The following is a 24,678-nucleotide window of genomic DNA, read 5'->3' as shown; positions in this document are numbered from 1 at the left end:
AAATGCTACCACCTTCTTTAAGTATTAGCCCTTGTATTGGTCCACAATATTGAGGTAGCAAGATATTCCAGGGACAGTTATCTGATATACAAAGGGTCAAAGTGGAAGAAGACAGAGCACCCTGATGGTGTTTGCTTGTGGAATGTGCACAATTGCGACCAAATATTTTTATGTTGGTGTGAAAATGAAAAAAAGAAAAGCATATGTAGGAGCGAGGGAGGAATAATGAAAAATGTAAAAAGATGAGGTGTGAATAACCAACAATCAATCAGGATTTATAAAGTGCAGCTATTCACCCAATAGGGTATCCAGGTCCTTGCAGATCCCGGAAAGCACATTTGAACATCCAGGTCTTAAGGGTCCTTCAGAATTCTGAGGCTGTTCCAGGTTTATGCTGCGATGTAGGAGAAGGAGCGTCCTCCACTTCTGCTTCTGTAGATGTGGGGAGGGTGAGCAAGGGATAGGGAGGCAGAGAGTAATCTTCTGTACAGTTGGTCGAAGTTCATGTGGTGGTTAATGTAGTTAGGTCCTTGGTTGTGAAGAGCCTTGCATGGCTGGGTCAGCATCTCTTCTGTACGGGCAAGCCAGTGGAGTTGCCAGAGGTGGGGTGTGATGTGGGTTTGTCCGGGGAGTTTGAGGGTGAATAACAGCGAACAAAAAGAGAGATCAAGGATGTGCAGAATGGAGCTCCTAAGGCGAGCCAGGGAGGCAGCTTAAAAATTCACCCTCATGTCCGGTTGGCCACTGGTAGGATTTCACAGATTGGTTATGAATGGGACAGTTAGTGAGGAACTCTCACGTCCAGAAAATCAATGCTGACCCTTAACTTCATGAAACAAGTGAGTTGGTCCCTCATCTAAAAAAAATAATTGAGGAACCCTACAACATACACCATTGACCTCCCAATGATAGCAGCGGTCCAGGGATGTCAACACTGTAGCATACCTGATCGCGAAAGTGCTGTCATAATTTGCAAGTCACAGCTTTGACAATGTAAAGGAAACAGTTGCTAGACTGTAAGTCACCCTCCACTGCAACCTCTGCTCTGATGCCTAATTATATAGTGCTGGAGTGCCCAATATATATATATCCTCCTCAAGGGCTTGATCGCTGCCAGATTTTCTTAGATAATGGTATAAGATATATTTGCAAAGAATCTAAATTTATCTCATTGGCATAGAAAATGGTGATCCTAAAAAAACGGCATGTGTCCACCCTTCTTGGACCTACGTTAAACTATCCTGACAGTCTTACTACAGGTGTGTCGCTTTCCTTCCAGGCATTCGTAATTTCATCAGATAGGGTAGTGCGTCCAAAGAGATTTTGTTCATACAAGATGGGGAAGCATGGAACAGAACCCATGCCTTCTGGTTCCACAATCAAGACTTTAAACACAAGGCCACATTCCATTCCATGGATTATGATGACAGGGCATCTTCAAGGGCATTGGGCTGAAGAGGTCTCACTGTGGGGAGCTAAGGAAACAAAATCAAGCCTTCTTGTGACAGAGTTGTTAAATCACGTTTTTGCAGGCTGCCATGTTGCCGCAGACTCGCGCCTCGGGAGCTCTCCACCTGATCCGCCAGGATCCGAGTGTGGAAAAAGTTCATTGCCAGCCCAGCTTGACAATCCCTAGTGGCACCTTACCGCTAACATCTTCATCTGTATGCAGTGTTTTAATCAGGGGGAGCAGGCAAAGAGCAGAGGCAGGGCTATTAACGCTCATCGCTCCTCACCAGCACTAATGAAGGCAAACATCTGAAAGTAGAGATTAAAGAACAACAACAAGAAGAGGAGGAAAGAGGGGAATTATTTAAGGCACTTAGGACGGGATCCAATTTTTGGATGAGTGCCCCTATCACCAAAAGAAGAGCTGCGGATTATGTTCACTCTAAAAATCTGTTGCCCCCCCCCCTTTCCGCCGGCAATTAAACGCCTGCGGTTATCGATCTTTGTTGATTTTATACCCCCTGATTTGCATAATCTATTAAAGATGAAAGATTCATGAAGTCATTATTATGTGGAAAGTGCCATCAAGGTGAGCAGTCGCATTCAGCTCGCTCTCCCCTGCTGGGTGGCATGACAGCGAATCTGCTCCACTATATAAAGACAGCAGAAGAAAGGCCGTCAAGAAATTAATCTCTAAAGCAGGGATGTCCACGCAGAGGAGACAAGGTGATCTTTTAAGCTCGTAGGAGTGTCGACATGAAAGCTTGTCTGCACAAGGGCATCTGAACACGGCTTCCACACCCATTAGGTGTCAGAGTGATAGCTTTACTTATGAGATGGCCATTGGACAGGATCCTATTCAGACATCTTTCAACGTCTTTAACATCTCCTCTAAAGTTAAACTGGCGGACCCCACGTATGAAAAACACAGGGGCGTGGCCTGGAGTGTATGTCTGAGGATTTGGCCATTAACTAACCTCCTATGTGATCTGGTTAAATAAGAGTTCTGGACTGCTAGGGAATTATTTGTCATTCGATTTAGGGGTCAAGATCCAAATCTCAGTTATCTGCTTGGTGCATTGAGAGAACTTGGGTTCACAAATATAAACTGGCAACGTTCACCAGGGGTGAAGGGTTGCTAGGTTCTGCTCATACTCCATCCTTCACTGTTAAGCCACTTCAGCCACAGGACTGTAGCATACAGAGATGTATAGAAACATGAAAACCGGAATTGATCTTACATGGATGGCCTCATAAATTATTGAGCAGGACTGCTTTGAGTTCGACCTATAGAGAGATTTGAGGGGGCGGGGTGAAGGAGAGACATTTAAATATGTCAGGGGTAGAAATATGATAGAACAGGGAAAAGCATTGGCTCTTGAACAAGGGATCACAAAGTAATGACTGGGTGGGATCCAGGGAGGCATAAAGCATTTCTTGGCAGAAATAGTGATTATGCACAGATATGTCTTTCTTCAGGAGTAGGTGTGTCTGCAGATTATAAGTGAAAAGACAGGTTGCGGAAGTAGTTGCTGTGCGGTTTAAAAGCAGACTGATAAATAAGCAGGATTATCTGTGAGTCCATGGGGACACTTTTATGCGTACTCACCCGTCTCACGTTGTATCTGCACAAAACGTGCCACCACATTTTGAATCATGGAGGTCTTTGGCTAAAGACCAGGAAATTGGCAAATGTTTTGTAAATGTTTATTATTTTCGTCACTTGTGTTGCTTGGTGGAGTGATATATTTGCTTACCTGATGGCTGCCTGCACTTGCAAGGCATTCAGTGCCTCCACTGTCATGCAATCCATAAACGTCTTGGTCCAGAATGTATCTGTGCTAGAACATAAAACCACCAATCACAGGAAAAGTCAGAACCTGATCACATTCAAGATTTGTGATTGATTTTGATTGAACTCGTACTCCACAATTTGATAAATATATATTTGCGTAGCATAAGACCCCAAACTGGAGTGAACTGTTTTGCTGCCCATATCATTCAGCCATTTCTAGCAATGGAGCCAAAATATGATGTAATTGATATGCAAACGTATACTTCTTCTGGGTCAGTGCTAAACTGGTATCATCGTTTTCAAATCGAGATATTAATTTAGCACACCTACAGGAAGAAAGACTATAGACCCAATGTGTATTTCATATTAATTCGTTTAAGCTCTCATTTATGGGATTTGGAATAGGGCAGCGCAGCACGTCACCTTGCTTCACTGCCCTATGCCAAAGGGAAAGCGCGGGAATGCACTGTATTTATCCAGTATGGTGCATTCCTGTGCTTTCCCCATGTGCTGACGCCATTTCGGCAGCCTAGCACCAGCCGGATTGTTTTTATGCAGGAAGGGGCACCTTCCTGCCCGAACAACAATCCCAGGCGGCTTTTTCCTCTTTCTATGTGTGCTGCAGGATTCTGCACACATGGAAAGAGAAAAAAACTAAGAGAAATAAAGTTATTTCTCCTCGTTACGCCTCACCTCGGGAGGCGTAAGGTTTTGGAGCATCCACATGTTTACATGGTTTTATATATCTGGGGAAGCATCAAAATCCATGGGTGTTGCCTGGAAACACCCACTGCAAAGCCCATGGAACTCCTCTCGAGCGCAAAGTAAGGCATCACAACGATTTGTGCTGCCGTGTCTATGAGACCATTCAAAGGCACACAAAGTGGCTTTGCGTGACCTCATTAGATATGATATCAAGATTTGACTCTCCAGCGGTTCATATATATGCCCCTTAGTTTTGTGTGTAAAAGTCCTCCAGTGTTGGAGGTATCATCAGTGGCATGCCGTAGTACCGATAAAATCACCTTCTCACTATAAAAGGGTATTGGGAGGCCATGGCCAATGCTGCTAGACAATTGGAGGTTTCTTGATTGTGGGGTTCAATTTGTTTTCTTAATTTCAGTCACAAAATAGTGAAATCCAACGCAGAATTATGCAAAAGAAAATGTGTTCCTTCCATGCTTTGTGTAGGTGTGTAAAATTCCCTTTTTGGCTGCAATATCATAGAATTGCAGCTCCCAAAGCATGAAGCTCAGAAGCCAAAGAAGGCTGTCACACTTTGATGACATCATTGATTGGCTTCTTGCATTGGCTGTGTGTTTTGATGTCACAGAATGTTTTCACCGACAGTGGTTTTGGTTTGGGGAGATGGATTTTGGTTGGGCATTCTTTCTGTTAGAGCATAATGTTATTCCTGCGTGGACAGAGTAGACTTGTACATCTTCCCGGAATGGGAAGAATTTAAAAGATATCGCCATCCCCGCCTGGGAAAAAAAAATTAGGAAGATGCAAAAGATCCTACATTAAGAAGCAGATACAGCATGACAATAGCCTCAGCTAATCCGAGTTGGTGGGTGTCATTGTGTCTGCACAGATCTTCACTAATTCGGCAGTCATTTTAATGGAAAGAGAAAAGAGGATGTGTTTGGGGAGTGTATTTTTATGTACATATTGTGAAAGTGTGCAATCAGGAGTTCTTGAAATGAACCTCCTTGTTTAGGGGTTTTCCAGAGTCCCCCAAAACGCTTATGATCCCCTCTCTTTCAGCATCTCCTGCCTTTCGTAACGACCACAGCTTCATCGCCTGTTACCGGGAACCCTTTGGAAGCTCAAGGAGGACTGGAGAGGGTCAGAGGTTTTTCCGCTTATTTTTAGGGTAGCAAAACCACTTAATTTCTGATTGAATTACAAAGAATTTCCATGCCAACAAGACACTGACAGATCACGTCTGAATTTCCGTAATGCGATTATGGAGCGGCGTTGCATGTGAAGAAGCCCCACCTGTTCTTAATGTTACTGTTCCTACATTTTACCACTTTGTGAATGGCAGGCATGTTTGGGAGACCTTTGTAGGACGCTATTTAGCTTCTAACACCATAGGCGAATGGCTGGCTTCTAAAAATGTTGATTTTGTACTAATAAAAGTATGCCTATGTAAACTCAACTTTATAGATCCCTTTTGCACACCTTGTTAGTCTGGAGTTCTTTTAACACTGGTGGTTTGGCATTGCCTTTGAAGACCACTGTAGATGCTCTTGTAGGGCATCCTTCTCTGTAGTCACTAACTAGTTCAAGTCATGTATTTCAAGTTACTTGCAAGGCTAGTGTGAGGGGTAAGTCGAGGTTTATGCTGGAGGTTTGGCTTAGAGTTAAAGTTGAGGGGTATAGAATCAAGTTTATGGTAAAGGTGAAATTTAGAGTTAAGGAGAAAGATCAGATTAATGTTAGGATTAGTTTAGACAGGAGCGGCCAGTGCAGGTAGGTACGGTGAGGCAGGGTGGGAATCGAAAGACGGTTACGAGGGAAAATGACATTTTAAAAAAATAAAAACGCATACTTGCGCTTGTGAGTGCAAGGTAAGTGACTTTCTTTTTTAATGTTATTTTCTCATTTTGTCTGTCAACTCCTCCTCACCATGCTTACCTGCACCAGCCGCTCCTGAGTTTTGAGTTATAGGATGGTTTTGGTTTACAAATATAGTTTACAGTGAGGGAAATTTAAGAAAACAAATTGAAACTAAATGTAGATGCAAACAAAATGATTTGAACTACTGTCAGTTTCAACATAAATGGGCAATTTTGAACCATTTGCAAATGAACCTTTTAATTAGAAATAAATGTTTTCCTTACTAATGCATTCGAACGTTTCACATAAAATTCACTGGTTCCTCCATCAAACGAGGATGTGGCTGAAATCTTTGGGAATAGGAAAAATCCCTTGCAATAGTACACATGCCTCCAATGCAGCTGCTATTCAGGCAAGACTACAATGTATTCCATTCAGAAATAAAACAAAAAGCAATTTAGGTGAGCAAGTGTGTAATTACATAATGCAAGCTACAACATGTAAACGTAAACATCATGTAAACATGATGCAACAAAATGTAAACAACATGCATACATATATATTACATTCACATGGGCGTCTCTGGGTGATGGTTTTCACTCACACTGGCGGAATTTCTAAAGTAAGTTAATTCATAACCAGTAGATTTGGCTGTGCTTCTTTTTTATTGGGGCACAAGTACTACTTTTTGAACCTAGCAGGAATTTCACGTCGACCAACGTTTGGAAAAAGATGTAGATTTTTTTAGTTTTGTTTCCCTAAAAAAGAGGTAGGGTTCTAACTGTTGAGAAAATGGACATTCGTGTGTGTAGAAAAGCTTATAACTTGTTTTCCACTTTGTACGTGATCATGTAGAAAGTCCTGGGTCAGGACACGATAAAGGACCTGTTCTTTGTTTCTCAGAACTAAGTAACTTCCACCTGTAACCCAAGAAAATACATGTGAATTAGCAAAAAATAATGAATGACTTGGGTGTCAGATTCCATACAACTCACACTGAGAGTAAGTTATTCAAATTTCTAAGAACATTGGTGGGTCCCCCTTTTGCGCCAAGTGTCCGGTTGATTTCTGTGTAAGGCGCTGTCATGTCTACGGGGAGATATCGCTACGTTGTGATGATCAGTAGACTTTTAAAGTATTACCGGCCTAAAACTAGAACGCCAAAGCGGGCAGGTCCTAACCTTAGGCTCTGTGAGGCCAGGCCCTCCTATTGTTCCAATAGCCCGAGCTTTCCTGGATGTCTCAGCCAGAAATCCCAGCTCCACAGAATGGGCCCAGAGGAAATCCACGGGCCACCGGGGGGGTTATCCCAATGTTGGAGGGGCTTAAGGAGACAGTTCGGTTTCACCCGGGATTAGAGCTTCACTCACGCCGCGCACCTGAGAAATGTGGTGTTAAAAGGATTAGCCCTAAAAAATCTCTCTGTGAGAGAAAGGAAGAAACTGGACTTGCAGGAAAAGAAATCACACTGCTGCCGGTAAACGTGACCTCGCTCTCCTCGCTGCCCAGCCATTCAAACACTCCCCTTGCTCGACAGCCCTTCCTCCCCGCCCCCTACCTTCTGTGTGTCTAACATGCCCCCCTCTCAGCCATCTTTTATAATATGGCGCCAGACCGCCAGCGTGTGCCACGCGTCTCCCCGGTTCTCCTCTAACAAAATTTTCCTTTATCACTTAAAAAAGGTGGAAGGTCGCCGTGGAGCGTCTTTTCCTTTTAACTCCTAATCAGCGCTTGCAGCAGAGAGTAGGAATTAACAGCCAATCTCACACCCACTGTCCTTGAGCGCTTCCGTCTGTCTTTGCAAAATACTGCCAGGCCAAAAGATTTCTTGCGTCCTGGTGAATTTACCTCTTTGTGGTAGGACAGGGGTGGACATTCAAACATATCTTTTTTTGGTCAGGGGATTTTCAACTTGCTTCTCCTGCCCAGGCCATGAATTCCAATCAGCCTGTATCTCACAGATATGATTTTACTTATAACTGCAATAACCTTTGGAAAAATAAAGCATCAAAACCTCGAGGATTGTGTACTGAATAAACGTAATAGACCAATCAAAATATCTGTTCCTGTTCTCTTTTGCGCAAACTGTCGATGCGCGAGGTTGAGTTGTTGAAAATTGTTTGTTATTGTCGGGCAGGAGAAAAAAATGAATTAGCAAAAGTCATCTGCACAGGATCACAAAATTTGGAGAGAGGTGGAGAAGACAGGACCAGACATCAGGATTGATGAGATAGTATTGCACAGACTACACAAATGCCGCTGTAATTATGCACCAACATTACTGGATTCAATGATTGTCCAGGTACTGGTGTAGATTTTCACTACATAAATAGTGGAAACATAATTTTTTTACCGACGGATATATGTAAAAACATTATTTTGCTTTAAGCGGTCAGACCAAACGTTTGTGCAAATGGCACTGTTGCAGTCTATAAAACCCAGAAACATTGGTGCAAAACAGCATTGGTGAAATATGACATTTGGTTTTGTAGTTGGCAGTTTAGACGTTAGTCCACGCCTTCCACCACACCTATTTTTGAAGTAGTATATAAAAGTCTGTCGCACAATGCAATGCCATTGGGATCCAATTTTCTAGTGATTTTAGGGAACAGATGTGAACGGGGGGGTGCAAGGAGGTAGTAAGTAGATTGGATTGTGATGTAGGCGATAGTCAGTAACTGAGACAGAGGAACCTGCTGCAGTGTGTCACAAGTCACTTTCACCATGTCTTCTTAGGTAGCAGAGCGGAGCAAGCAGGATACTGGTTACAAATCTGTCACGCAGTTTAAGGTGTCACTGTCAGTTTCAAAGACGCCTACACTTTAACAGCTTTGAGGCCAGCCGGGCTTGAGCGATGGCGGTAATTAATGATTGCTAGTGCGGCCACAACTTTAAGGAAGAGAACCCACTGGTAGTTGTCTGCTAACTGCTGGTTACTTTGACTCCATGGAGTTGATCTTCTTAGGTAGCTTGTGGTAGCTCTTACTTCAACAGATGCATTAGAGATTTGTAGTGCCCATGGAAAGTTACTCACCTGTAACCCAAGGCCAGCAGTGCAAGGTGGATGTGCTATCAGATCTACCACACACCCAGGCCTGCAGAAGCTTTGGTGGGACTCAGTCACAAACATGATTCAGGACTGTTCTTTTCTTATATGGAGACACCCAGTGGCAGTTCATGTTACCTGCCTTATCGAGAGTTTATCAAGAAAGCATGCTATGTCTGCTTTTGGCACCCCACGGCTTTGCTCGCAAGTAGAGGCAGGGCAGTTCCAGAAAGTAGCAACTTTGTCACATCTTGTAATGAACAGGAGAGCGCAAAACACAGTTGATATTTCATCTGTTTAGTATGTATTTAAACTTGTCAACCCACATACAGAGTTTTTTAATTAAACAAATTTACCACATTTGTGAGATAATGCAATTGTGCTGCCAGTGTTTTTTCCTTGTCGGAAGAGGTCTCAGAAGAGTACCGTATCATTCGTGAGCACGTCCTCCAGTCTTGGGTTTTTCCTTTGAATAATGGTAATTCTAATTTTGCTCTTTAGATAAAAAAAAAACACAAGATCATAGAGAAAGGACGAATCCAGAACTGGATGATACTCACACTAGCTGTGGGGTGTCTTTAGAGACTTTTGTGGGAACCCCAAATTCAAAATACTGAATCATGTGTAACTGTCATAGTTCCAAGAATCGCCAGAGAAAGGACAGCGTGAAGTAAGAGGTAAGCATTATGTAGAAGAAATATGTATTTTTATACACAAAACAGTAGTGCCCGTCACACTTGTGGTACCTGACAGCAGCAAATTAGCTTTTGGCATCTTGCATTAATCATCTGCTGCTTGCCACTTGTACTAATTCCCCCTTTATATTAACTGTAACCAAAGTGCTGGGTTGTTGTTGCCTAACTGGAAGTAGTTCTCATTGTTCTACCTGGGATAGTTAATCTCTCAGTGGGTTATTCTACATTTATGCTCAAGCCTGTCCCCTCTTTTGTGCTGGCCCATTGCTCACAAAGCCATCATGGTAGTGCTGGATTGAATGTGGAACCCTCAGCTTGTTCTCACGTTATGTGGCGTTCACTTTTCCTGCTCTAACCATCAAGCAGTCATGCCAACCCACAAAACCCACAAAACTTTATCACCAGGAGGGAGAGCAGCAGGGCTTGAAGAATGGGCATGGCTTTCAGCCTAAAGACTTCGGAGGGGCACAGGAAGGGGTGGGGCAGTGAAGCGAGGGAGTCTTGGAGCCCATCATGGCCTAATTATGTATCCTACCTTCTTAATACCACAAAACAAAGGCTTTTGAACCTGCCCCCGAGTTCTTGGGAGGATACCAAGCTCTTAATGGAGTTTAATGAAGAACATCCTCCAAGACACAAGCTGGAAACTATGTAGAGGTTTCCAGCTCACCCTCTTCTCTCCGTGGGATAACAGCTCTTAGGCGGGTGACCATGGGAAGTGACCCTGTAGTGTGTGAGATTCAGCCGCACCTTGTGAGTTGGCAGGTCTGGTTAATGTTTGACTTGGTTGACTTGTTACTTGAAGTCTAAAGCAGTCTATCCAAGCCCAACTCAGATGATGATACATGAAAATGTTGCCTCACAAGAGGTTCCTGGTGGTTTACCATAAAACATCAAAGGGTTCAGCGATTTACCCCAAGTGACAAAGGGAAGTCAGTTGGCATTCAGATATTAACACATGTTCAATCTGACAATATGGCAGCCTCCTTACTTGGGCCTTCCAGGATTTAAAGTATGTTTGGGCAGTGTTCCATTCTTAAGTGAAAGACCTTGCCTGAGGCTCCCTTAGAAGTTTTAAATGACCCCCTCAAAAGCTATGTCATTTTTTACAAAAGGTCCTATGTTGTGAAGTACTCTAATGTAGCACCTGTACCCAGGCCCTTTCAAGCGCCACCAACATTATGAAGAGGAGCGCTTCTACAACAGATTTATTTTCTTGATGACTATGACAGGGCTCAACTTCGCACATTTCACTAGGCAGAACCTTTGAACCATTCTACAAAGTTTAGTATTTCATTCGTTTTTTTCCAATCACACCATTTACATTCAACTTTTTTTCTTTCCACCCCACCCCATTTCTTCTCCTTGTGTCTCTGTGTGTCTGTCCGTGCAGCCATCTACCCTTCCATCCCCAATCTCCCCACAGACGCGTTCTCCTCTCATCTCTGTGTTAAACAAGAGCCTCACGAAGCCTCTTGCACACCCTTCACCCCCTCGTCAGTGGCCAACAGCGGGCTGGCCGAATTTCAGTCTCTCCAGATGGCTCTCTCCATTGATGCGTCCACGCCTACCTGCAGCGCCTTCACACACCACGCTCCCTCGTATGGGCAGTGCGGCAGCCAGCCACTGATCGCAGGTACCAAACTAACCATCGTTGCTAACCAATTTAGGAATCTTAGGCAGGGACATGCTACCAGCTTCAAACACTGCCCACGCTCCTCCAAGCTGAAGTACGGCTTGGTTGCTATGTACCGAGCATTTCCTCTGTTGCAAACCTGGGGCATTTTTAAGCATCTTTGTGATGTTGTGTGCGAGTAAATATACCAACATTTCCTCAAACAAATTCCTAGCTTCTCCATATTTGGTCCAGATCTAGGCTTTGCGATTGTGGTGTGATAGGCAGTGTAATTCGTAGCTGCTCATTGGCATCTAGAAATCTGTTCCAGAGGATAGATGGATAGCTAAATAAAGCTGGCCCCTAAATGTCTTAGCAGGCAAAGAATAGGCACCTTAGACACTCTCAGAAATCAGAGGTCTTATGGTCTGACAAGTTCCTTCTTCTGCAGCCACCCAAATGGCCACCACCCATAACGACAAATGGCCTTTTCATTTTTACGAAAATTAATACGATGAAATTAACTTGTTTGCTGATGACAAATCGAAGTGTAGTGCGAAATTTAATGATATGGGTGATAATCAAATATGTAATAAGTAATACGATTCTGTGTCGCATACCCTTAACTGCTGTACAGAAGGGTCACGTGCAGGAATTAATCTGCCATGCCCCATGTATTATCACACTTACTCCACATCGCTGTAATGGGGATATCATCTCACCCTTTTATCAATTTCCTTAATTGTTAAAGCCTAAAAATGGAATAAGTTGAGTACATGCTGATGTCATTGTAGAGTGGACATGCTGCTTTCCCCGGCCGAGTGCTCCTGGTACATCAGCACTACCATGAACAAATTTGTAGCATTAAGACAAGACCGATGCATGATCAGTGATATTGCTGAGGATCCATATGCAATGGGGCCAAACAAATGTACAAATGCCAAATAACCATAACACCACCAAATACAGGTGTAATGTAAAGGCCTACCCACTGAACATCCCCGCTCAAAGTTCTTCTCTCCAGTAATTGTTAAGGTCCAGTTTGATGCAGACTACACATTACACCCTATGAATTGCCTTTTTGTGAGGATTGCCTGTAGGATAATTGAATGGAATGGATGTGGAAACACACTGTCTTCCATGACAAATTAGCCATCATGTCTCAGGTGCCTGTCCAAACATGGCTGCTCAAAGGCGATGTCATAGAAACAACTGAAAGGTCCTTTTGGTTTTTACTGTGAAGAGGATTGGCTTTGACTCGCCTTCGCGAATGGTTCAAAGTCACAACACTTCATAAAGGTTCACGAGTCACTTGGTTAATAGGAAGGGTGTGCTATCAGCGTTTAACATTGTCTTGTCACAGAGGGATGCCTCTTCTGTCAATAAATATAAGTTTATTAAAAACATCCAATGTGCTAATTTTGTTGACAGACTTTTCCATTTAAAAAAGCTCATGTGTGTGCCAGTGTCAGCGCCTTGCCTCACCTCCAATGTACAGGGATTCGAAGATTAGAAGGCACACAAGAGGGCTGGGAGGTATAGAATGGCTCATTTGGGAAACATTTGGGAGAATGCAACATGTCATGGCAGACCTTGCAACATAATATTTCTTATGACTCTTTGTTAAAGCATATTCCAAGAGATATGCACGCTTCACTGTGACGCGTCTTTCTGCACGCATTCTTTTAGAAATGAGTCAGTATGGCCACCATGGAGCAAGAGTGCTTATCATAGAAAACGTTTGCCACTGTCATTTTTATCCTGAGATCTGCATTCTTTAGGCAAGCACAGTGCTTTGTAAAGGGAGGGTAACAGAGTAGATGCCTTCTACTATGAAAGCTCCACAGCCTAAAGCAACAGCTAAAACAGTTGCATCAACCTGCAGTAAAGGGAAACATCAGAAGCAATCTGAAATAGAATATATGGTGAAAATAGGCTGAAATAAGTGGGGGGGTTTTCAAGTGAGAGTTTCAAGTATTCTAGTCTATGCCAGTCCCCTCTCCTGTGACTATGGATTTTACTGACCATTCAAGTCATATATTTCTGTGTGTGTGTGTAAATCTAGAAATATGTAGATAGATAGATAGATAGATAGATAGACAGACAGACAGACAGACAGACAGACAGACAGACAGACAGACAGACAGACAGATAGATAGATAGATAGATAGATAGATAGATAGATAGATAGATAGATAGATAGATAGATAGATAGATAGATAGATAGATAGATAGATAGATAGATAGATAGATAGATAGATAGATAGATAGATAGATAGATAGATCCTTGCGTGGCTAATGATGCCCATCCCCTCACATCCTTCCATCATGATAATAAATGCCATTATATTTTTTCGTGGGAAGTAGGGGAAAAGTAGGTGATCAGGTATATGCCTATATCTGAATAGTAGGATAACATCTAAATAAGTATTTAATGTGAGCGAAGCACCGCTTTTTCTCTCCACTGATTCTAGAATGGAATGAATGATTAAATGAATGAGTACTTTTGTAGCGCACAGCTACTCAGAAAGAGTGCCCCAGCGCTGTTTAGGTGATCAAAGCAGTAGGATCTCTTGTTATCCTAGTCTGAGTAGAAGAGATTTCAACTCCTTTTGAAATTTGACTTCATCTGGAATAGCCCGCATCTGTTCAGGCAGTTGATTCCATATACTGGCTGCTTTAAAAGTGAAGGAGGAACCTCCCCTCCATTGCCTTTTGTAGCGTGGAACCACAATTACACAGGCATTGCTAGAGCGCAGGGGTCTCCCAAGGCTGTAATTCTTAATTCTTTAGCTCAGGTATGCAGCCCTTTTATTGTAGAGGGCTTGGTGCTTCAGGGTTAGTGCTTTGCACATTATACGTTTCCGAACTGGTAGTCAGTGGAGTCTCTCCTGAAATACTGACGAATATTTCAGTATTTTTTACAGTAGTTGGACTGCCATATTGTGCACAACTTGTAACCTTTGAATCAGATATTCAGGAAGGCCCATGTATAATGCATTAGCATAATCCAGCCTTGACAGGATTAGTGGCCTGACCACTGTGACTTGAGCATTTTGCGGAAGCAGGTAAAGAAACTTCTTCAGCATGCAAAAAATCCAGACGCACGTTTTCACTACTGCTGATGCCTGTGCTTCAAATGAAAGTTGGGTGTCAAATATGACAACCAAAATCCTGGCCGTGGTTGTGTGTGGGGGTTGGGGGGGATTGCGTCGGGCCAAGCTCCAACCCATCCTGGAAGGGGATTCCGTCCAAACAGCAGGATTTCCATTTTGTCTGGGTTGCATTGTAATTTGTTGACCCTCAGCCAGGCAAGCAAGGCTACCATACAGCGAGCAAATGCATCCTTCACAAGTATAGAATCCCCATCATATGTGAGCAGGAGTTGTGTATCATCTGCATATGAGATGACCTTGATGTTAAATGATTCAACCAAATATGCCAGAGGGGCATAAAAATGTTGAAGAGGATGGGACTTAGGAAGGAGCCTTTCAGCACCCCCACCTCAACTTCTTTTTTCCTGAGGTGTACAGTTTCATCCAGATCACCTGCTCACGTCTCTCAAGGAAAGAGCCTAGCCAAATTAAGGCAGAACCTGTCACACCCAGATGTTGCAATCTTTACAGCTAGATGTTACGATCTGCTGTATCAAACGCAGATGACAGGTCCAACAGCCCTAGAGCCATATTAAGGCTTGAGACCAATCTGGTTTTGTTGGACTCAAAGGCTCCTTATAATTTGGTCCCTGTGCTGTGCCGCGCTCTGAACATTGATTGGGAGGGATGGAGAAAGTTGTTCTCAGTCAGAAAGGTGGTACGTTGTTTATTCACCCACCTTTCTAGGACCTTTGAGGCTGCTCGGAGCAGAGAGACTGGTCTAATGTTCACCAGAGATTCGGGGTCGGCATTGGCCTTTTCAACAGGAGAACCGCATTAGCTTTTTTCCAATCCTCTGTAATGACCCCTGAGTAGCTGGAGATGGCAAACAGCTGCTGATATTTGGGGCAATACTATCTGGGATGGCCCTTAGAATATGAGGGGGTATTGGATCCATTGGAGACCCAGACTTACAGTTCCTGAAGCAGGATAACACTTTCTCCACGGACGGATCAATGAGATCATAAGCATTGCTTTATCAAGTCAGTTAAGCAGTATTGTGGTAATAACATGGAATTTGAACTTTGCAATGTAGTGATGAATGAGTGGAAGTAAATAACATATTGGTTGGCCACATTTATCTTTGCCAACATGCTCTGTGTGTGTGTGTGTATGCATTTGTGTATGTAAGTGTCTGTGTGTGCGCGTGTATGTGTATGCTTGAATTAGAACAAATACATTTATTGAAATTACATTTATGCACAGATACCAAAATACAAAGTAAGCTACCATACCTTCTTAAGACTGAATGACTATTTTCAATTAACTCTAGGTAACCATCCTTAATGTGGGGATTAATGGCAATTCACATAACAGTTTTACTTCACTTTTCATCGACAACTACTAGAGCATCTCTAAAAGTTGTGGGCACTAGAAATGAAAGCAAACTAAGGTTAAAATAACAGTCGCCACATATTTTGATTCTGTTTTTGTTTTCAGGTCGTGATATGGCAAGTACAACGCTTCCCGGTTATCCCCCTCACGTTCCACCCACTGGACAAGGCAGCTATCCAACCTCAACTCTTGCAGGAATGGTACCTGGTAAGTCAGAAACACACTCCTAATTATCTCTAACCTGTGGAATAATCATAATCAAATTTACTCTCTTGGCCCTTAATGGTACTTATTTTATGCAGATCTAAAAGAAGAAGCGCTGAGCGTGCCCTGCGCGAATTCTATCAATTACATCAGGCCTATCAAGGCCTGGTATAACTTGCATTTCATTTTCTCCCTTGTAGTGCATTTAGCACACTCACCACAAGAGAAACCCAGATCTTTGTGCTTATTGCACAAACAAGGAGTAGTGATAGGCTTATTCAATTGCCTCTGTGGCTACCACAATGCTGCTAGTGGTGCCTTATTATAGAACCTGACCCGTAGGCAGCTATGCAGTGTAAACTCTTAAGTGAGACTGCTCGCGTCTGTGTCCTGCTGACCTTAACAAAGCAACTGTCTCACCTAATTCTGTTTGTGGGGGCCCCTCCGGCCCCTGAAAGAGTATGCCTGTCTAAACACAGCTGGGTACTCCATAATTAAGGTAAGAGTCCACGTTTCAAGAAATAGTTCATATGGAGTGACCTTATAACTTCTTTCAAATTTGAGTCCATAGTTAAGGAAATGTTGTTATTCAATTATTACTTCTACCATTTGTTGTTACTTAATTTACAGCATACTTTCCCATAAAATAGTTTCTGGAACACAGATCTTTTTTGTCAATTTGGCAAAGATCCTTAAGGGTGAACAATATTATACATGGTCGCTCACTAAAAAACACTAAATGGCTTTATATTAATTTTAATTATATTTTATTTTAATGTCTTTATAAGTAAAGTATACTATAAAGTGCCGCAAACACCTCTTAATAGACATAACCAACAAAAATCTTAGGCTACAGAATAATTCATGACATGGGGACTAAATGAAGCTGAATCAGTTATATTTAATTTAATGCGAAGACCCTAAAATGACTAAAACATGGTTACATTATTATCCATTTGATGGATAATTTCTTTACATTTCTAATGCCTCACTTCTATATCTGCCACTGTGTTTGGTGCACAATTCCTCATAATCATGGATTAACGCCAAAAAAGAGACCCAGTTGTTGATTCATTAACAACAGGTTTTGCCTTCATGACAGTAAGAAATAGGTGGCAAAATAAAAGTTTGGGGTGGGGCGCGAGGGTAGTTCATTTTACTGCACCCGTTCTGAACAGCGAGGAGATAATCAACATATCTACAGAAGGAAATTCCCTTAAACGTATGTTGATGATGAGCTTGCTCTGGATCATCGTTGTTGGTCTGCCCCATTTTTACATGTGAGGCGTCAACACTGAACATGATAGCTGATCCCAAAGACAATATACAACATTCAAAGCATGCCCGTATTGATATTTCTAGCTTTGCCCTCACCGACTATGATTTTTAAGCCGAGCTATTGTTCTCCTGAAATCCTTAAACTATTGGCCTCTTCTCCCTCCATAGTGTTTTATGGTCATATCCTTGGGGTGATCATCCGGGAAAAGAGGGTCAGCGCGAGGCAACCACAAATCTGCAGAGAGTAAGCTCCTGCGAGGAGCCGGCGTGATCGTGATAGGAGTAGTTAAACAAAATTCAATGCTGATGAGGAAATTACACTTGTTTCATTAGTGATTGGGAAAGGAGATAGCTCAGTTCCTTTTGGTCACAGTTGAGCTCAAAAGCTCATTATCCTGCTGCATGCATGCTTTCACTCCTCGTCAATAAACACTTTTCAGTGGTCGCTGTCTTATCCGGCTGAACCCACCTCTCCACCGCCAATCCACCGCCCCCACCCCCCACCTTCGCTTCCCGCAGCTGCTCTCAGTGTGTCTTTTTCTCCTCTACTTAACCTGTGGCTTAGGTTCACTGTAAACAGTTTTGGATCACAGGACAGAGATCCTGCTGCAAGAGAAATATCCTCTCTCTTCTAAACAGATGACCGGGAGGAACTAATGCACTTTCTGTGTTCTCCTTCATCATATACACAATCTGAGCTCTTGTTTTTATTTTACATTCTCTACGTTTTTTCATTGGTTAGTCCTTTCAGGAGTATTTCAATTCTTAAATGTACTGCTTAGTGAATTTTTAACATGCATGAGTGCACACAAATGTAATATTTGTTTTAGAACATGTAGGAGCACAATCTCATGAATTTATCTAGAAATTGGCTGAGTTATAGGAGATGGTTACTATGCGCATCAAGCATCTACATTCAGGAGGGGTGGGGCTTTAACTGTGAATGTGTTTGTTGTTTGAAATGTTGTAATACATGCTTCTTAGGAGCCAGATGGTAAGGCTTTCTGAATTATGAATTCAGCTGTGATAATCGTAGGTGTGATAATAGAAGGCATGAGTAAAATTCAATTTATGCTGGGATAATTCACATAATTTTGTGAATTTTGTGCTATTTGTTTTATGCAAAATGTCCAAAATGACACCACTTTAACTAATTATGTGCCAATCGTGGTAAACATTTACCACAAATCCTCAGGAACAATTGAACGCGAGCAGCTGTTGTTCACTGTGCTTTGTTAGAAGGCCTCCTTATGCCAAAAATTGAAATGAAGTTGCATTTCACACAACAGAATATCGCAAATAAATGGATTTACATTTTGCTTTTGATTACATGTAGTTGTACATAATTTTTCAGAAAATATGTGTAATTAGCCGAAAGCAAATTACGAGAATTTTGCACACACCAAGAGGTTAACCTTTTCCATAGGAATGAGAGGTTTACAGAGAAGGTTCTACCATTTGAAGAGATTTACTGATGCCAAACCTAACACAACTTAGTGAGGTTGTACCATGGACATTTGGAAAACGGCAATGAAAAAAAGGCAGGTTTTGCTTTTCCCTGCACTAAGTGGCAGGCACCACGCAGTGCTTGCCACATGGTGCAGGGAAATGTATGGGGGCTAAAGACAAACTGCCCCTGTACAAGGAGGGCCCGCAACAGGCTCCCAAGTGCCATCCCACCAGCCTTTCCATGGTGGGGGAACCGCCATGGAAAGACTGGTGGGGAGCCAGCATCGTGATCTGACTGGCAGTGAATGCTAGGCACCGCCGGCATGAATTACATGCTAAGGACCTCCACAGCACCGATGGGCTCAAGGGGTTGGGGGAGTGGCCGAGCTGTTTGCCAGGGCCGGTTTGGGCCCATTTTGTTACAGGGGCCGATATTGCAGCTATGCTGCAAAAACAGCCCTGTAACAAAAACAGCCCTCCAATTGACCCAAAAGCGCCCCCCACCCTAGCGGCCCTCCGGGGAAATGCCCGGTGCCCGATACGGCCAGTCCGGCCCTTCTCTTAACTGCATAGTTGCCAACTGTCCCGTTTTTGCATGGTCAGTCCCGGCAAGTTGGAGAATGTCCCAGGTAATATTGTTGCAGAAACTGTCCCTCTTATTACACACAGGTACGCAAACAAGAACTTTCTATCTGCAGCAGCCCTGTGGTGCAAAGTGTCCCGGAAATTGTTTTTCAAATGTTGGCAACTATGTAAATGATTTCAGAGTTTATCTGCTGTATGTCATTTATCAGCTACTAAGGATTTGCCTCTCAAAAACATACACATGACGATTAATGTGACATGAAAGTGAACCTTTGCTTTGCCAATCCTGCATATGAATTGTTGTAAGTTTTTCAACGGGCCTGTTCATTGGTTGTTTCCTTCTCAAAATTCTCACTCATCTTTTTGATCACTATCACTTTTTTTTCCCTTGATGAACAGTATAGGGACAAGGGAACAGATGTTACTATGCATTTATGTTGTCCGTAACCACGTGCACATGCAGAGGTGTATCTTACACTGGATTAATACAGCACTCCAACCCTTCAGACTCAGTATGAGTTGGGTGCCATCATGTAATAAGAGAGCATAAGCAAAACCATATCACGTTAAAGACACTTGTTGCTCCAACAGTACCAGACCAGTAAAGAACAACATACCTGCTATGGTGTTAGTACGTTTGGCCAAAAGTGCAATCCTTGCTGCATGAGGCTAAAGTCATAACATAGATATACCTACTCTGGATACCTGAAAGCTTTAAAGGACACACAGACCAGCAATTATTTGTGGGATAATCTTTGCAAAAACCTAGACTTCACACTGGATAATTAACAGAAAAAAGCATCACGATCAAAGATATTTTGAGAGCAGATTGTATTGTATTTTATAATTTTTTATTGGAGGAGAGGAAACAATGCAGGTCTACAAGTGCTTCAAGGGGCTACAAACCAAAACAACAAACTAACATTGTATGCAAACTATAAAATAACAAGATACATAAAAATATAGAACACTAGAAGTATTTGAAGATTCACCTTAGCTCAAGGCGCCTATGTACTGAGGATTTATAAGTAGTTTTTCGAGTGATATGTTTAAGCGGGAAGCCACATCGCCAGCGGCGTAGCTTCAGAGGAGTGTTTGGGATGTTAAACCCCCTGAATTAATGTATTCTGATGAATAGTTGGATACAGGTGCTTTCAGTCGGGTATGGTGAGGTGTCTGTTGGATTTCACTTCGGATTTTTGCATGCACACACTGACCAAAGCACACACTCTCTCATCTCTGTTTTGAAACTCCTTATAAATGGTGATTATGTTATAAAATATTATGTTTCTCTCACTTAGTACTCCAACCAAACCGCATTTCTCTCCCTTTCCACTGTCCCGTAAGCTCCTCTCCCGTGCCCTGCTTGTTTTATAATGTATTTTAACATTATATGCCAGCATGCTTGTCGGGAAATCGGAAGCTCACCCATCGACCCAATCTTAATGACCAAGCTACGCCCCTGCACATTGCCTGGGATCGTTGCCAAGTATGTGTCTGCAAAAACATCTTTTAGTTGTGATCAAAGACCCTGACACCAGATACTCAATTTCTTGCCTCAGTTGATGGTCTCAGTGTGATGATCAGAGTTTGGTCCACTTCAATCGATCCATACTTTTATCGCTGTACCATCTGTTGTGTGCATATATACCAGTCTTGTTATGGCCCCTGAGAAGTTTATCATCTTGTAAGTTTAATCTGGGGTGTCAATTGTATATCGGGTGTGTGATCCTTGCCAGATTTTTGAGATAGCCACATAAGATAAATTTACAAACAATGTAACTAAACATATTTACATAGTTAGAGGTTATCCTAAACTCCTGAGTGGACATGGCCCTCTGGTCCTAAATTAAACATTCCCGACTTCGATCCACAAGCAGTGAGCAAATCATCTCCGTACGTTGGTGAGGTTCTCATGCTTTTTCAGTTCCTTGCCTGTTGTCCCCAAAGAGGGGTCTACGAAAATAGGTGGTTCAAAGAATTAGCTAGAATCTTCAAGCTTTGCAATATCACAAGAAATGAGAATTGATTCCACATCAGGAAAAAATACAAGCAGAGCTTAGCTTTATTAATATCCTGATATTTAACAAATATATTGAGGTTCTAACAGAATACAATCATTACCTGAGAACATAGATTTTATGGAAAATGACAGGAAGTGATTGATGACCTCTGCAACCTTATTGTCTTTCTAGGAAGTGAATTTTCAGGAAACCCCTACAGTCACCCACAGTACACAACTTACAATGAAGCTTGGCGATTCAGCAATCCTGCATTACTAAGTGAGTATCTCCATTGTTATTCTTCACCTCGCCAGGATTACTACATGTGAAGAGTGTGCGCTAAGAAACACAGAGTTCATTGTTGGTTGTCTTGTTCCATTAAGTCAATGTTTTTTGGATAACATTTTCACTGTTTCCATACTTAAACCTAACAAACTACACATGCTCCCTTTCCAGATAGTCTCCAGATATAGGATGTTTTCGTCGTTGCTCAGTTTAGAAGCAAAGCTTTCTTACATACCATTTGGGAGCCCCGTTCAGTTGAAACCAAGAGTTCCTCTTTTCCTGTCATTGTCATTAGACATAAATTGGACAGATTAAGCTTAGCTCATTTTCATTGTGAGCAATTCCCAAGTCCTCAGAGAAATTCCAGAGGTCTCAAGTCAAATCTCAAGCTCCAAGTCAATGTTGTTTTTGCTCTGAGCACAAATTAAGCTTTGCCAGCAGTAGCGACTCCTCGAGGGAGTGCTGCGGGCCGGGGGATTAGGGGCAGGGTGGGAGGTAGTAAACTCCGGCATATGGCCGAAGGGAGTTAAGTAAATAAATAAATAAATATAATTAATTATAATACGCGAGCTGCATCGCCATTTGGCATTGCAGCTCGCGCAATGTAATTCGTTTTATTTATTTACTTAACTCCATTCGGCCGTATGCCAGAGTTTACTACCCCCCACCCTGCCCCTCCCCCACTCACCGCCCGCAGCACTCCCTCGAGGAGCCACCACTGTTTGCCAGACAGAAATATACAACGGCCACAAAAAGAGAATAATCAAAGGAGGTAGTTTGGAATGACATTGACACCTTCTCTCTCTCTCTCTCTCTCTCTCTCTCTTCTCTCTCTCTTTCTTTTGAATTTTGTTAAAGTAAGTTGGTGCCAGGAACAGAAATCTTATTCCAGTTCCCTTCTTATTAGGGCAAGCATCAAATCACAGTGGTAGCTTAAGTGACAATAAACAAAAAAGAAAATAAGAATTCCTTTCTGTGATCCTCAATTAATTCCCACAATGATGAAGTGACCATCTAGTAACTACCATGACACAACTGAAGGATTGTTCAAATGCAAATAGGTTCCGTTTGTTTATTTTATTAAAAACACTTTTATCCTTTTTCATCAGAATTTTTTTTTAAAACAATACATCTAGTAACAACAACACAGTTTGAAGTATGCCCTCCTCAGAGCATGCTAATTCAGTCTAATATTCCTATCTTATAACATGCTGCGTCTATCTTTTGGCATACAACAATATTCACATACAATAAATTTATACACTAAAATTCATACAATACTAATAAAAGTCCTTATTGTCAATAAGGCAATAAGGACTTTTATTAGTATTGTATTAATTTTACTGTATAAATTTATTGTATGTGAATATTGTTGTATGCCGAAAGATAGACGCAGCATGTTATAAGATAGGAATATTAGACTAACGGAACCTATTTGCATTTGAGCAATCCTTCAGTTGTGTCATGGTAGTTACTAGATGGTCACTTCATCATTGTGGGAATTAATTGAGGAACACAGAAAGGAATTCTTTTTTGTTTATTGTTTATATTACCCAGTCCTTTCTGGTTTATCTGGGGGAACTCTCTTTTTTGAGGTAGCTTAAGTGACAACACACATCCACTGCTTTTGTTGACGTCAAGATGGTGTGGCCTAGGCCATTAAACACATATTTAACAAACTTGACTGAAAATACCCTGCTTCAACATGCCAATAAACCTGTGGCGTAGTGTGGGGGAAGGGAGGCGGGTGGGGGCGGCAGAGGGGCGGTTGCTCCGGGTGCAAGTTTTAAAAACAAAACTTTCTTTATTGATATTTCAACAAGTGCAATCTTGTAAATACAGCAAGTCAGCAATTGAAAGAGCTAGCTCATATAAATGTATACATGTTGTCTATTTTCCTTCCCACCAACATCAATCTGCTCCCCACACATGGCCTCCCATGGGCACTCCCCAGTAGCAGCAGGGTAGGGAATTATGGAACAAGTCGTTTGCTAGTCTAAACAGTGGTCTTCCAAGTGCAGTTCAGTGGGTGCCTGATGCCCCCCACCATTCATCCCGCTCTTTATAATGCTGTCATGGCAGTCCGGCCTCAAAATCAATCTCAAACATTTGTATCCCCTGTGTCCAGTGGATGTAGCATCATATACAATTTTAGAGGGTCCCAAATTTCTCTCAGACTGGAGGGTTGTGGCATCAATTCAGAATATATAGACAGCTGTTCCTGGAAAAATATCAGATCATTGACCCAGTCTTTAAACTTAGGAGCCCCCATCTGAATGCCACCCTTAGTTTGGCCATGAGTGAACCAAGTGAAACATACCATGTAGCTGTCATATCCACCTTTCCAGTGTATCCCAACAGTGCCGCAAGGTAAGTAAGCTGTAGTTGTGTGTTTGTCATCTTGGATGGGATGGTGCATCTTCTAGTTGCATCCAATATCTATTAACCTTGAGGCATGTATTTGCTAAATGTAAGAAGTCTGATCCCTCCGCTCCGCACCTGTCGCACCTATCGTTGGGGCGCAATCAGTAGTGGCAGAGCCAGGCCGGGGTATACTATGCACGATGTATGAATTTATCATTTATTATACGAAGCTGGCTACTAGCCGTTATCTTCCCAGTCTACTGGCAGCAATAGGACCACTGCTGATCACTAAGGTTGGTTCCCAACTTAGCCTCCCATTCCGATCTCGCCCCGCCCTTTATTGCGTCTTGTTCTGATTGAGTGCATTGGTATAGCATTGTTACTACATGGGTGGGCTGTTGGTGTTTGCAGTAGTGTGTGCAAGTGTCTGAGGCTCTCGGGGGAATTCAGGGGTGGAGACCTTAATGTTGTGTCTCAGCCATATGTATAAAAATATCTCTATAGGGGTTGACTCTCTGCCCTCAAAGAAGGACTCCCTTCTCCAGAAGCTCCCCTCTATATACAGATCTCCCCATGTGTGACTACGGCTTTAAGGAGCATCTGTCGGCAGCCCGCTCCATGTGTCACTAGGAGTTGGGGGTGATGAGATAGTTGCAGAAGTGAGGAATATAGCATAGGAGTATTCAGCCTCTTGGCCAGGCCCTGCCAGGCAACAGTAGTGGCGTTGGTTCCTGTCTCCTGCAAATTAATTCCCAAGAGGTAGCCATCAGAATAGGAGCCATGTATGCCTGCTCTATTGCGAGGTGTGGCATGTAGGAGGGTTGGGCGAACCAGTAAGCCATGTAATGTGCTTGG

The 24,678-nt window shown here is 42.5% G+C and overlaps 1 protein-coding gene across 7 annotated transcripts in view; it reads left to right on the top strand.

Annotated features, from left to right (window-relative positions):
• Positions 1-24,678, top strand: part of PAX2 (paired box 2) — a 127,879-nt gene that overhangs the window by 96,970 nt on the left and 6,231 nt on the right. For 4 of the 7 annotated variants that reach the window (XM_078643058.1, XM_078643059.1, XM_078643055.1 and 1 more), the window contains 2 exons: positions 15,761-15,862; positions 21,367-21,453. In XM_078643058.1, the coding sequence (XP_078499184.1) occupies positions 15,761-15,862; positions 21,367-21,453 (189 nt within the window). Of the gene's footprint in view, positions 1-5,011; positions 5,093-15,760; positions 15,863-21,366; positions 21,454-24,678 lie in introns of all 7 variants that reach the window. The other 3 variants (XM_078643054.1, XM_078643053.1, XM_078643052.1) reach the window with 1 other exon arrangement.

The sequence above is a fragment of the Lissotriton helveticus genome, chromosome 5_1 (assembly GCF_964261635.1).
Source record: "Lissotriton helveticus chromosome 5_1, aLisHel1.1, whole genome shotgun sequence".
NCBI classification, from domain to species: Eukaryota; Metazoa; Chordata; class Amphibia; order Caudata; family Salamandridae; genus Lissotriton; species Lissotriton helveticus.
The sequence above is the reverse complement of the archived record's forward strand: the minus strand, read 5'-3'. Positions and strand labels throughout refer to the sequence as shown.